The following is a 15,457-nucleotide window of genomic DNA, read 5'->3' as shown; positions in this document are numbered from 1 at the left end:
ACATTCACTTTCACCTATCCTTTGATCTGCGGGACCGTTGGGGCACTACACAAGATCTGTTAACCTTCTTTCTCCATTCTTATCTCTCATTTGTCTTTGATATAATTTCATTTGGATGTTCTTTCTGAAAATATTGAAGCCTGCCTGGGTGGACCACTTCGGGGGCCGATTTTGAGTTTGTGTTTCCACACAAACTGTCTTTTGTAACCTTGTTAGATTATGTTCTTGCATAATCTGAGCGTTCATATCGGTGATTGAGAATGATTTTCTAGGCTACTACTTAGTTACGGATGAGGGGCTTCTCTTCTTGGTCTCAATGAGATAGAAGATGAGGTGGACATATTTTGATACTGAATATAGGACTTTATTTATAGTTGGTTATTTCCCTACTGCTCATGTCACATAAGTTTTTCAAGATAGTTCTCAGTACTGCTTTAACCTACCCACACTAGGTATTAAACCATCTAAATAGCTGACTAAAGAGAGACATTTCAGTAATACTTCTAAATATTTTATGAACTTTATATGGTCATAGGAAAAATCTTGAAGTGAATTTAAGTTATAAAAATGTGTATACACATCTGTTACTAAATACAAACAAATAAAAAAAACATTTAAACAAAAAAAAAAAAACTCATTCAAAAATACAAAAATTACATTTATTAACATACATTTTAAAACCATCAACATAAACATTTTTTTTTTTCAAATTTTACAGAAACATCTATTATCAATATTGTCCACTGTAATAGGCAAATGTTATTAATTGAAAGCACACGTTTTGTCCAAAATATCCAATAGTAAGTTTTTATTACTATACTTCATTCAAAGAAACGTGTTGGTCAAATGATTGATTGATTATCCAAATTTCACTTTCAATTTGGTAAAGATTGTACCATCCAAATTTTCTTATAACAACTTCAATCTTATTGTTTTTATATCTATGGACATAACTTTGACTTGTTATACAACTGATAGAAAATCATTTTCTCAATAAAGTACAAAGTTTTGATATTTTATATTTCATTGTATCGTTTTAGTGACAGTCGGGGAACTATATTCATGGATTGAAGTTCCTGAAACAATAATTTGCAGGCATATGGCATCTTTAATGTTGAGACATCTTTGGAAGATTTACAGTATTGGCACCTTAAAAAAAAAATGAAAACATGAGAATCAATGTGAAGTTAGTAATATACATTTAACTTAGACATTAAGATATTATCTTGAAAACATGCAAACAATACGATAGAGATAGCAATAAATGAAAGAATACCATCCAGAATATCCATGATAGAGATAGCAAAAAATGAAAGAATACCATCCAGAATATCCATGATAGAGATAGCAAAAAAATGAAAGAATACCATCATGAGACTTACCATTCAGAATATCCAATGATAGAGATAGCAAAAAATGAAAGAATACCATCATGAGACTCATGGGCGTAGCCAGAGGGGGATTCTTGGGGTTCAAACCCCCCCCCCGAAATGAAATCCCCCCCCGGAATTAAGTGACTGGTATTTGCTTTCATTTTGTTTATTTTAGGTGAGATTTTAATACTAAATCATCACTTACCACAGCACAGCCGATGCAGTTTTGAGTTAAAAACCCTCTATCAGGGGGTTTTGAGTTTAAATCCCCCTACCAGGGGGTTTTGAGATTTTTGAAAACCCTATCAGGGGGTTTCCAGGGGGTTTTGAGATTTTAAAAAACCCTATCAGGGGGTTTTGAGATACAAATCCCTCTACCAGGGGCTTTGAGTTTAAAACCCCCTACCAGGGGGTTTTGAGTTTTAAACCCCCTACCAGTGGTTTTTGCAGTTAAATCCCCCTCTTCTATAAAACAAAGCAAAAAAAATGCAAACAACAATCCCCAAATTCCAACAGCACAGTTGAGGAAGATTTTGATTTTAAAACCCCATCCAAAATTTACGATAACCCCATCTTCAATATAAAAAAAGCAAATTACACACTAAAAATTCTATGAGCGTAGCCAAAGGGGTTTTGAGTTTAACCCCCCTCCCCCTTCCAGTTGGGGTTTGAAGCTAAAAAGTACCTCTTCAATATAAAAAAAAGCAAATTACACACTATAAAATCTATGAGCGTAGCCAAAGGGGTTTTGAGTTTAAATCGCCCTCCTCCAGATGGCTTTTTCTTTAAAGTTTAAAACCCCTCCAGATGGTTTTGAGTTTAAAATTCCCCTACAGAGCGTTTAGAGTTGAAAACCTCTCTCTTCAATATTATTTTAAAGCAAACTACAGTCACCAAATTCTATGATCGTAGCTAAATGGGGTTTTGAATTAAAAACAAAACAAAAAAAAACAACAGCTTTTTAGTTTAAAACCCCTCAACAGATGATTTGACGAAAAAACTTTCCTATTTGATATAAAATCTAAAGCGAAATAATAATAATAATCTTTATTATCCGTCAGGAAATTTGTCTTACAATTTGTGCATTACACCAAACAAAAAACAGTATAACTATCAGAAACCAAAGTGTACATTCACACCAGACTCACTCACAATTTACATGTGACAGATTGTTCTTATTTAATAATTTGATTGCCAGGGGAACAAAATACAGGCATGTAATTCCAAGAGCGTAGTCAAGAAAGGTTACAAATTTCTACCAGTGGCTTGGGCTCCATTAATTAAGTGTGAATAGTCTTCTGCCGATATTGAAAATCATTAAATGTGTCGCAACAAAGATGGCTAAGACAGATTTTAGGAGTAGTCATAGAGATCGGGTCTAAATCAAAGAAATCATATGCCGAACTGGGAGTCGAATCCTTAGTAAGGTTGTGACAGAGCGTCGCATGAGGTTTTGCGGGACATGTTTTCCGACAAAATGAATTACGCAAAATAAGAGTTGCGGAAACAGCTTGCCGGAAAATGCGCCGAACGGCGCGAGAGGGTCTAAGTCAGTAAGAATAGCACATTAGGTTTTTGAAATAAAACTTTTTAATAGCAACATAATGCACTGTAGATACCTCAGAATATGCATTTTGTTGGCTTTTAATACCAGAAATAGTGCTCGGCGGCGGGGCTTCGCCCTGCGCTGGGGGAGAGCTGCGAACTCCCCCAGACCCCCTTGCTAGCAAGGGCGGGGAGTCTACAATAAACGTCTTCCGAAAGGGTCAGAATGTAATGAAGATTAATTGTGTACACACACACACACATATATTTTTTTTTTCGCCGGGGGAGAGGATGTCGAGGGGGGGGGGGGGTGGAATCAAAACCCTCCCCGAAAAAAAATCCTGGCTACGCCCATGATGAGACTTACCATTCAGAATATCCTATGATAGAGATAGCAATAAATGAAAGAATACCATCATGAGACTTACCATTCAGAATATCCTATGATAGAGATAGCAATAAATGAAAGATACCATCATGACACTTACCATGCAGAATATCCAATGATAGAGATAGCAATAAATGAAAGATACCATCATGACACTTACCATCCAGAATATCCTATGATAGAGATAGCAATAAATGAAAGATACCATCATGACACTTACCATCCAGAATATCCTATGATAGAGATAGCAATAAATGAAAGATACCATCATGACACTTACCATCCAGAATATCCTATGATAGAGATAGCAATAAATGAAAGATACCATCATGACACTTACCATCCAGAATATCCTATGATAGAGATAGCAATAAATGAAAGATACCATCATGACACTTACCATCCAGAATATCCTATGATAGAGATAGCAATAAATGAAAGATACCATCATGACACTTACCATCCAGAATATCCTATGATAGAGATAGCAATAAATGAAAGATACCATCATGACACTTACCATCCAGAATATCCTATGATAGAGATAGCAATAAATGAAAGATACCATCATGACACTTACCATCCAGAATATCCTATGATAGAGATAGCAATAAATGAAAGATACCATCATGACACTTACCATCCAGAATATCCTTTGATAGAGATAGCAATAAATGAAAGATACCATCATGACACTTACCATCCAGAATATCCTATGATAGAGATAGCAATAAATGAAAGATACCATCATGACACTTACCATCCAGAATATCCTATGATAGAGATAGCAATAAATGAAAGATACCATCATGACACTTACCATCCAGAATATCCTATGATAGAGATAGCTATAAATGAAAGATACCACCATGACACTTACCATCCAGAATATCCTATGATAGAGATAGCAATAAATGAAAGATACCTTTATGACACTTACCATCCAGAATATCCTATGATAGAGATAGCAATAAATGAAAGATACCATCATGACACTTACCATCCAGAATATCCAATGATAGAGATAGCAATAAATGAAAGAATACCATCATGAGACTTACCATCCGGAATATCCAATCAGTCCACACTGGCCACAAACATCAACTTCAAACTCATCACTTGATATCATCAGACGTTCCAGCAACAACATACTGTATAAAAAGTAGACATTTTACACCAGAGAAAGCTTTATTGATCAATGATGTTCACACAAAAAAAAATAAAAAAAAATTATTAACTACTATGCATATCCACGTGTTAATCTAGACATTTTTTTTTGTAAACTATTTTTTACTGCACTAGTTTATAATTTGTTTCTGCCTGAGAAAGACAACCTTTTCTATGCTTGAATGAAACCTGGGTAAAGGGATTTCTTATATTCTTTTGATTTAGTTTACTTAATGATTAAAATTGTTAAATCTTTGTGTCTGAGTATTTTATTAAATTATCATTTGTGTTTACTACTGCTTAAACACTTGACTTTATTATTTTTTTTCCTGGAGTGTCTGAATTAAATTTTTGTAATTTCAAAGCATTTAATTAAAGACTTACCTTGCTCCATAACCAATAAGACAATCTCTCTCCATCTCTCCCAAACGAAGTCCACCCTCTCTTGATCTCCCTTCAGTGGGTTGTCTGGTCAGCACAGCTCTAGGACCTTTGGCTCTAGCATGCATTTTGTCTACTACCATGTGTTTGAGTTTCTGGTAGTAGATTGGTCCAAAGTAGATGTAGGCAGCCAGTGGTTCCCTTTTTGAGTAAAATAAAAAAATTAAAATTGAAAACAAAAGATTACTTATCAGATAAGAGGGTTGCTTTTGCTTATACATTAAGATCTTTGTTGGATTGTTATTCCAACTAAGTGTTAGGCTACAGACTGGGTTTATCAAACTAATCTCACCAAAGTTGGCAACTTTCACTTTTTTTGTTTTTACTAGAAATGAAAAAAAAAAAGGGGGGGGGGGGGCTTACTTCTATGGATTACATTACAGCTAACATTTTAAATATGCAGGGAATATAGCCCAAGAAATTCTGTTAACTATTGGTAATATAAAGCAAAAAAAAAAATCTTCCTTATATTATTTTACATTGTATTTTTTTTTAAACTATTGTGGGCAAGTGTCAGTACAAAAATGTTGAGCATGCTATGAAAGTATTTTTAAATATTTTAGCAGCTTGAAAAACGTTCTCATTTAAAGTTACATATTTCAGTAGACATTACAATGTGGCACACAATAGTTGATCCCCTACATTGAAATAGACTTTAGCTAGATAGAAAGAAAAAAGGTTAGATCATATATAGTACTAAGATGGACAATAGCTGATGTACAGATTAATTATAGAAAGATGATTGATTAGCACATGATCTAGAATTATAGATGAGTTAGACTTTTTGCCCTTCTAGTTCCAATCTATTCCTAATCGTTCATTGGTGGGATCATTTAGAAATGTGCCCAATCAAGCATGAAATATGGAACATCTTTTAAAGCATGAGTATGACAGTGGTCTAGCTGGCATGGCTGCCCATTTGAAATTCCCTCAACTTCATTGACTTTGTGTTACAAACATTCAATCATGATTAACAAAGACTTAAAGGGGAAAAAAAGTTTTATCCTAAAAGTTCATTGCATAGATACTGTATTAGTATATTGCTGTACTTTTGTAAATTTTAAAATATTAGGGCAGAGTTAAGACAACACAATAAGGTCAACTAAAAATCTCTCCAAAAACTTTTAATGAGTTGATTGAAGCTATAATAAATAGAAGATTTATACAGGTATTATTTTATGATTCCACTATTTTTTGTTTAATTTTAACTCACCCAGTAACTCCAGAAGTTACAAAATCTTTGCCTAAATAATTAAATCCTTTCTCTATTAACGTTTCAGACAAATCCACAACTTTGTCACCTTTAAAGGCTGTAGAAAAAAAACGAAAGGAATGGGTAAAGAAATATATATTCTATATTATCTTTGACTACTAGACTACTATTATATGGTGAATTCAATATGAAAAATGGATTTTTCTGAATTAAATAATTTTTTAATTACCCAATATAATAAATATTTTTTTAAAAAGCAAAACAACGAATGAAAAAAAGAGACAGTATTACTCTCAGAAATCACAGTCAGTATCAAGACTTTTTACTTTCAGTGACTCACCTGTTCCATAATGGAACTTCCCTTCTAAAACACCAGCTTTACTGCCCAATAGTTCTATCAGTTTACCAACGGTCATACGTGATGGGTAGCCATGAGGATTCATTATCTGTCATAAACAATAGATTGATATAAAGATTCATAATATTACCTTACCTATAGGTAGATCTAGATATGAGGATTCATTATCTGTCCTAAACAATTAATAGCTATTAAGTTTCCATATCTCTACAATAACAGCTATAAGGATTTATTATCTCAACACAGAAATAGCAATAGGTGACCATGAGGATTCATGAGTTTGTCTACAGCAGGTGGCTATAGGGATTTATTACCATTTATTCATTATCATGGTTAGCTATGAGGATTCATTTTTTTAAAGTTTGTTGAGGTTTGTACACAGTTTATAATTTAATGTAAATAAAACATTATGAATAGTCTTTAGAGATGTATATTATAAATAATGACACTTGGTTGTGAGAAATATATTGTTCAGTAAAAATGAAATACTCTTCATTAACTGTTAAGATGTTCATTTGGTTTCTAAAAATATTTTAAAACTTTGAACAATGGACTATATGCATACCTCCAATGACATATGGACTGACACTATTGGTGCAAGATATTGACCTTCTTTCACACAACTCATACAAATTAGTTTTATAAAATAGTAACTTAAAGCTGGAAGCATCAAAATGGAGTTCTTTTTGTTAGCCAAAGCATTAAACAAGGAAATCAATACTCACAATATCTGGACAGATTCCCTGAGAACAAATTGAAACAAAGCAAAAAGTAAACATACAATTTTTCTTCAACAAAGATGTTTAAGTTGGTTTAAAAATTTTTTTAGTGTAGTAAGTTGAATATTCTTTCACAACCTAAAGGCCCACAATGCAAAATTTACCAAATCAGAAAATGGCATATCTTCTTGAGGTACTATCAAGCCACAAACACTGAAAAGAACAAATTATTACAATTCATTACTAAATTTAAACAATTATTAGGTATTTATAAAATCCAAAACATTAATACAATATACATTGTACAGTATGTGACTTGATATAATACATTGTATTTAGTCCATAGCCTGTATTATTGAATTTTGAGTTGTATCACACCTTTCAAACTAATACAATAAAATATAAATTAACTGTTAGCGTGGTGGCTGAGTGGTAAAGAACTTGGCATCTGAACAGAGGGGTCCCGGGTTCAAATCAAGGTGAAGACTAAAATCTTTAATTTAGGGATCATCATCTTTCCTTTGCATTCCTCATGGAACATAGGGCCTCAGTAAAAACATGCCACTCTCCACGGTCTCTTGCTAGTTTCCAGCTCTTTCCTGTCCTCTTGGCTTCATCAGTATACTGCGTCACCATGCTCTTTTTGGTCTTCCTCTACATCTTGTTCCCTGGGGGTTCCACTCTAAGGCCTGTCTAGTTCTGTTGCTATTATCTTTTCTCCACTTCCTCTCTAAGATCTGCACCTCTATATTTTTCTGTCAACTCATCTCCCAGTTTGGTGTTTTCTACTTTGTCGTACCAGTTAAGGAATCTTTAGGGTGCCTCTTAGTCCACTCAGGGTGGCATGGTGGCTGAATGGTTAAGTGCTTGGCTTCTGAACCTGGGGTCCTGGGTTTGAATCTTGGTGAAGACTGGGATTTTAAATTTCAGTATTCTTAGGACGCCCCTGAGTCCACCCAACTCTGACTAGAGTTGGAAAAAGTAAAAGGTGGTTGGTCATTGTGCTGGCCACATGACACCCTGCTTGTTAACCATGGGCCACAGAAACAGATAACCTATACATCATCTGCCCTATAGACCGTATGGTCTGAAAGGGTAACTTTACTTTTTTTTTTACTTAAAATAATAAAGTCTTGAAACATTGTGATTTAGAAAGGTGACTAATACATGAATGGGTGTCAAACTCAAATAATGAGCATGTAAATGTAACACTACTATTTACCCTTTCTGTCCATGTCTGCTACTAAACTTGTCTCCAACTTCTGGTCTTCTCACCTGACGCAGTAACATCTTGATCAGAAATGACTCCTCCTGGTTGGATGTGATGAGAACACGCTCCACAAATGAAGGCTCTGAACCCTTGTAACTAAATAAGCAGAATGGAACAAATAAAGTTTGCCATGTAACATAATAAAGTTTTATCTTAAAATATATTATTAAATGTAGTTTTAAAAAATTTAAAAAAAAAAATTATTTTTTTTTAAATACTTAAAATACTCAAAATGTAAAAATAATACAGAATAATAGACTTATGTACTTATATAATGAAAGCAATGTCCATTTTAAAAAAAGATAATTCATGAAAGCAAAACAAATAAAACAGCTTGATTATTTAGTATTTTAAAATGTACTAACCTTATTGGAGTTTCTTTATATTCTGTTTGTTTCACCTGACCCATCTGAGGCTGCAGGGAGGTAGAAGTAACTGTTGGCATTTCTTTATTTACCATAACTTGGCGATTTTCTATTTTCATACCTAAAAATTTCAAACAAACATTCTAACAAATAAACATTGTCCAATAGTACAGGAAGTTTAAATGATATATTGTACCAGCAAACTTAGTTATCTTGAACCAAGAAGTCTTAACAAACCAATTAAACAACACATTCTGTAAATAATACTCATTTTAATTGCACTACATACATTACAATAATATGGAGTAAACTGAAAATAAACTTCAAACCAGAAGTTAATAAAATTAAATTATAACACTTGGTGAGTTACATTTCATTTGTAAAGTTTCTCCTACCTGGGGCAGCTATTCCATCTAAGTCTAGAGCTTGGTGTCTCCATATTGGTTTGTAGGTGTCCCTCTCTACTTTAGGACCCATAACTCTATCATACGTTTGGTTAGCATAACGCTTGACAGCACATGTTTGTTTCTTATAGACCAGGCATCTACCAAAGCCTGCAGGGAATGAAGAGTAAAAAATAGGGAGAACAAGATGAACTATCAACCTTAATAAATTGTTAGATGAGAGAAAGCTCCACACATAGAAATCCTCTTACACCATACAACAATAACAACCTAGAAAACAGCAAACTTCAAATTCTAAACATTTTTTTAGCCAAAACTATTGTTTTCAAGAAATTCTCAAAAAATTAATAAATTACAAGAGACTAATAAGTACCTCTATCAAGTGATGCTTTATTTAACACTAAAGCATCTTCTATATCATAACCACTGTAACTCATTACAGCAACTGTAGCATTTTGTCCAGCAGGAAGTTTATCAAAGTTGATCAGTTCAATTGTCTGGAAAGAGAATGAATGCAGAGGAACATCATAGAGCTTCACAAGTTTCACAAAGACTTTGCCAGTTTATCCAATCACTAAATACACAACAAACTATAAACATGAATAACTTTTATTCTATCAGATCACAGATGTTAAGTAAATTACCTTTGATTTGATTAAAGGTGCTTGAGGATAAGCCAAGAAATACAAAAGCGTATCAATGCGATTGCGTTGATTGTAACCAATTGTACCTAGGAAATGTACAATAAAAAAGTAAGACCTAAGAAAAAGACAATCTAGAAAAGTATTTAAAAACATCTTTGACACTTTAAGCTTACCCATAGCTTGCTTGCCCATAGCACACTGATATGTGTTTCTGGGTGACTGGTTGTGATGAGGATATGGAATCAAACCAGCACACACACCAAGTATAGTGAATGGTTCTATTTCCAAATGTGTTGTCTCCCTGGCAAAACAATAAAGTTCATTAGATCCAAAACGTTGGGCATAGACATCATGTAACAGAACCAAATAGTGTTTTTTCAACTTACTCTGTAATCTGAGATTCATATAATGCTATCATACAGTCATTCTCTTCATTCACATCTAGATACTCCACTAAACCTTCATGGAGAAAGTCTTCAAAACATCTACAATAAGATAATTATAGTAATTAAGCAATTTTGAGAATCATTATTTAGTTAATTATTCATTTTCATACATTGATAAAAAATTAGCACAAAAAAAGAGAACAACCAGATAAAATGTTTTCAAACAAATAATATATATAAATACAAAAAGTGATTTTGAGTTTTGACACTAAATAAAAACTGTGGCACTGACACAATAAAATGTATGGAGTTGGAAGGCCAAGCTTATAAAAGCACAATTTATGATACTTTGAAAAAAGAAATTAAGTTGAAAAAAAAAAAAATCTTTACTGCAGAGCAAGTGAAATGTTAACTTTAAATATGGTATAAACACATTTCAATTTTAGTGAGTTACTTAAACTAGCATGTTAATAAAAAAAACAGACACATTACCACAGCTATATTTCTATGCACTGGAGCTAATATTTTAAATAACTCAAATGTAGATCAATTCTACACCTTTCCTTAAGCTAAAATAGCTGTATCTAGAGTAATGCTTTACCTAAACTCCCTGCATAAATCTTCAATGTGATGTTTAGTTACAAGTGGTTTCCTATTGCTAACAATAATGTAAGGTCTGAAATAGAATAGAATGGTTGATATAATGTATTTTGTTTTGTTAAAATTAAATAAACTGTTTTAAAAAAACAATATATTTACTTTGGATAAATGAAGCTTACCTGCATACACGGCCTCCATCAGATGCTATATAAACACATTTGTGAGAATGGTTGGGGAAGATAGAGACAAAAGCATTGATATATCCAGCTCTTCTCAGCCTCCTGAACACAGTGACAAATCTCTCATAGTGCAAAATCATACCTAAAATATTACCTGAAAATAGAGCATTTAAGATTATAAAATACAAATGATTTTATATCAGGCCTACATTACAAACAAAAATGAATTGGGATGGTCTACACACAAATTCCTTAGCATTCGCCAAAGTAAATATAATTTTATTAGACTATTAATTTATTTTAGTTTTGTTTTTTTTGCCAAGTATAGCTCAAAATAGTGCATCTTACAGAATAAAAAAAACCCCCTGTTTTTAATATTTTACAAAGGAAAAAAAGTTTTCCTTCTCACAATAGATGAGAGAAATGTGTTTCATTAATCTCTTGTGGCAATACAATCTTAAAAATTGTTCTACTGTGTTCTGACATTGAACTTGAACATCAGAAAAAGAAAAGATATTACAATGTTTCTAGGTTGGTTAACCACAGTATTGATAAATTTAGAAAGACTGTGACTTGTTGATTCTATCTGGAATTATATTACAGTGTTTCCAGGTTAGTGTAAAATTTAAAGAGCAGACTTTACCATTTAGAAAGACTGTGTAGTACTTATTGATTCTATCTCGACTTAAATTCTCTATATCTTCCACACCAAGACTGATAGCTATTCTGGCAACAGGAGTTTCTTCAACATCAACAGTTATATGAGTCATCAGTGCCAGATTTTTTACTAGACCACAGCCCTGTAGTCAATGGAGGAATAGAAAGTAGAATTGATCATAATAACAACAAATGATAGAGCTACCACTTTCTACATCATTCCTTTAGACAAGCAGATATTTTAGTTAGGCCTACAATAAATTTAAACCTAAGTTATGGAAAGAATTATTTTCAAGGATATACATAGTTTAGATGAGATACTTACTTCACCTTCTGGTGTATCAGATGGACATAAGAGTCCCCATTGGGATGGTTGCAGTGACCTTGGCCCACTAACTTTGCGAGTTTTTTCAAACTATGGACGATTATTATCAAAGCTGAACCTTTATTACAATTTAAGTGAAAAGCTAACAAATATAGAACAAGATCAGTAAACTCAACTAAAAGCAATCTGTTTTGGAACAAAGGCACATTATAGGGACTTATTTTCATACAGTAACACTATGTGATAGATACTGGGTTAGTAGCCTATTTCAATTACAAATTTTAAATATTACATTAACCCTTCATTAAAATTAGTTTAGAAAATCATTTTCCTTCCAGACTATCTAGTAGGCCTACTGCAGATCATCTCAAACTATTCTCACCCATTTCATTTATAGCAATCAACAAACAATGTTATATGCTTACATGAATTATGTATAGAAGAATCAAACATACAAACAAAAACACCAGCAAAAACTTATTGTGAAACTTCTTACTTTATTTAACACCAACATACATATTAATTTAGTTGTACTTTGACTAAATAACTTAATAATATTTGTTTGCCACTACCTGACTGTTTATTCTAGTCATCATGCCAAGAGCAGATATATAACTCAGGCGAGATAAAACTTGTGTAACTCCTCCTCTGTCCATTTTAAAACGTTTGATGGTCCAGTTGCCCTGGAAGATAAAAGATTAGAGTAACAAATATTTTTTTAATTTCTAATTATTTTCTCTTGACTTTATTCAAATCATTTGAAGGCTAGATACAAGACACCAAGACAAAGAGAGGATGGGATGTGTGGCAGAGAGGCTAAGTACGCTTGAGTTTGGCCCTGGCTACGTATTAAGGGGACTCTAGGTTCGACACCCAACTCAAGCAGAATTGTGTTTTACTGATTGCCTAAAGACAGCATGGAAAACCTCCCAGATACCCCCTCCCCCACAGGGCCACAAATGAGATTGGACCATAGCACTGAGCATTCTATAACCATGAAAGTTGTGCTATATAAAAGCTATTAAAAAAAACAAAACTCCTTTGTTCTTCTGGCAATCAATTCATTAAAAACAATTCAACTATCTGATATAAACATTTCACATGTAACTTTTGAGTGAATCTGGTGTGAATGTATATTTTGTTTTCTATAATTATTTATGTTTTGTTTTGTGTAATGCACAAATTGTAAGACACTTATTAAAATGTTAATGCAAAGTAAACACACTCACTGTTGCTATTGCATTGGCCAAACCATTAGTGATAGGATCTGTTCGCATGAACTTTGTGATATCAAATTCTGTGACCCTGACTTTAGGAATGTTTTTATCAGCAACTTTCTTCAGCTGTCAGAAAATAAAAGTGAATCAAAAACATTGGCATTTAGAAATTAGAGTCTTGTCTTATTAACATACACACAGTGAATCAAAGACATAAGCATTTAGAGTGATCTTCCATTGTTTGAAATATTTTCCAATCAGATTGAGACAGTTCAGTCTCATATATGAAGGTAGTCATTCTCTGCTACAGTATCTGATATGTGTCTCAAACTTCCTCAGGTCTGATTTTATTTAATGCTTTCTCCTAAAGAGAGCTATTCAAACTTCAAAGTCTCCAGTGATAGTCTTGAGTTTGGATTAGTCAAGTTTGGTAATGATGTTACAGCAGCATGCTATGTCCATTTTTTTGTCTGAAAAATTGTGTTTGTTCCACCACATATCAAAACAAGTTCATTTTGTGAGGTAGCTTCAGCCTCATAGTAATAAATGGTATGTGGGTAAAAGTGACGGATACCTGAGGTTCATCTCTACCAGCTTTGGCAAAATTTTTCAAGGAATTTATGGAAGGATAGAATCAAACTGAACAAGTAGTTCATTTGTGAGATAGTTTCCACTGAGCCATTGATTAGTCTCTCTAAGCTAGATATGCTGGGGATAAACATGTTTTTAATAGTTGAGTTTTTAATAGGCAAGTGACCTTTGTCTGGGCTGCAAGCTTTGCTTTATAGTTACAGGACCCACTAAAGGTACAGAATGAGCAGTGGAAGCTTAATGATGTAGACCTGCTTGTGTATTTCATATTTATTGGGATGTATTCTGATTGCATTCAGAGACTTCTTTATAAAAAAAAACTACATTTGTGGCTTTGAGAAATTGAATCAAGTCATGGTTGCATAATATGTTAAATTCTTGCAACTAACAAATACAATGTAAATTAATATTTGAACATTTAGCACTACTATTGACAAAAAGAAAAAGCGCTAAGAGAAGTGTTGATGTCACTAAATAGTAAAATGGTCTACTCTTTCCAGGCTTGACTTGTAATGCAAAGGATGTACGTTGTGACAAAGTTAGTGCCCTAATGACCCAATAACTCTTTCAGTTGTTAGTCTCAGGGAGTAACTTGGCTAGCACTGGCGAGTGGGGCGTTACTCTCAGCGAGTAACTTGGAATACAATATTTGTTTCACTATCTTTATAATGTTTAACTTTTTATTTCTCTCTTTATTTTTTATTTTCTGCATGTGAGAGTGATTGTTTTTTTGTTTTGGTTGTAAATTGGATGCGGGACCAAGACGTGTTTTGAAAAAAACAAAAAAACATTATGTTAGTGGTTCCACACTTTTAGCTTATATAATGGGACACAAAATAATGTAAATAATATAATTTTTAGGGCATTTTTGATCTTTTATTAACTTTGCAGTGAAAAATAGTGTTTAGGTTTGTGTTTTTTTTAATAATTATGAATTAAATGTAGAATGATAAGGTTAAATCTTTCAGTATATCAATTTTTAATGAATTTTTAAAATATTTCCTTTTTCCTAATCAATTTAAACTTATTAAAAGAAATATTTTTTTTTAATAATTTAATTTATTTATTACATGTTTGTAGCTCATTCAATTTTCTTTAAAATAAAATCAAATATGTAAGGTTACATTATCAAATACAAAAGTTATGTTGTATCCATGCAGATTTTTGTTCATCCATTTTTCTATCAAAATAATTGATAGTTAAAGTATAATAACATAGAAGAAGATGAAATGGATGTGTACCTGAGCTTATCAGATCCAATATCAAACAAGAATAATACAAACAAATCATTTACACAGAGGTCTTGATAAATATACTGTATTAAAAACATTGTTAGAAATTTAACTAACAAAATCTAGTAAACACATAGATTCATAGAGTTAATATTAAGCTAATATCAAAATAAATATAGAAGGGGGGGGGGATTTAAACAATGATAGTAATCCTACTGTATAAAAGTAAAATTTAACATGTTAATCTTTATTTTGTTTTTAGTCTAGCATGTAGTTTGCCTGAGCTCACTAAATCCATAACATCAAATTATGTACAGATAAAACCCATATGTAGTTTGAGACAAAAACAAAGGCATACCAAGAGATAACAAGGTTACAAAGAC

The 15,457-nt window shown here is 32.7% G+C and overlaps 1 protein-coding gene across 5 annotated transcripts in view; it reads right to left on the bottom strand.

Moving 5' to 3' along the window:
* Window positions 1-639: 639 nt before the first annotated feature.
* Window positions 640-15,457, bottom strand: part of LOC106066323 (DNA-directed RNA polymerase III subunit RPC2-like) — a 35,681-nt gene continuing 20,863 nt past the window's right edge. For all 5 annotated transcript variants that reach the window (XM_056032807.1, XM_013225312.2, XM_013225311.2 and 2 more), the window contains exons 12-31: window positions 13,264-13,377; window positions 12,607-12,717; window positions 12,035-12,124; window positions 11,696-11,852; window positions 11,053-11,206; window positions 10,875-10,949; window positions 10,274-10,372; window positions 10,061-10,188; window positions 9,888-9,973; window positions 9,617-9,740; window positions 9,235-9,393; window positions 8,840-8,960; window positions 8,427-8,570; window positions 7,369-7,417; window positions 7,211-7,228; window positions 6,468-6,573; window positions 6,128-6,224; window positions 4,858-5,055; window positions 4,368-4,457; window positions 640-1,149 (exon numbers count right to left, since the gene is read on the bottom strand). In XM_056032807.1, coding sequence (XP_055888782.1) covers window positions 1,017-1,149; window positions 4,368-4,457; window positions 4,858-5,055; window positions 6,128-6,224; window positions 6,468-6,573; window positions 7,211-7,228; window positions 7,369-7,417; window positions 8,427-8,570; window positions 8,840-8,960; window positions 9,235-9,393; window positions 9,617-9,740; window positions 9,888-9,973; window positions 10,061-10,188; window positions 10,274-10,372; window positions 10,875-10,949; window positions 11,053-11,206; window positions 11,696-11,852; window positions 12,035-12,124; window positions 12,607-12,717; window positions 13,264-13,377 — 2,253 coding nt within the window. In that variant the 3' untranslated portion in view covers window positions 640-1,016. The remainder of the gene's footprint in view (window positions 1,150-4,367; window positions 4,458-4,857; window positions 5,056-6,127; window positions 6,225-6,467; window positions 6,574-7,210; window positions 7,229-7,368; window positions 7,418-8,426; window positions 8,571-8,839; window positions 8,961-9,234; window positions 9,394-9,616; window positions 9,741-9,887; window positions 9,974-10,060; window positions 10,189-10,273; window positions 10,373-10,874; window positions 10,950-11,052; window positions 11,207-11,695; window positions 11,853-12,034; window positions 12,125-12,606; window positions 12,718-13,263; window positions 13,378-15,457) is intronic.

The sequence above is a fragment of the Biomphalaria glabrata genome, chromosome 6, assembly GCF_947242115.1.
Source record: "Biomphalaria glabrata chromosome 6, xgBioGlab47.1, whole genome shotgun sequence".
Classification (NCBI taxonomy): Eukaryota; Metazoa; Mollusca; class Gastropoda; family Planorbidae; genus Biomphalaria; species Biomphalaria glabrata.
The sequence above is the reverse complement of the archived record's forward strand: the minus strand, read 5'-3'. Positions and strand labels throughout refer to the sequence as shown.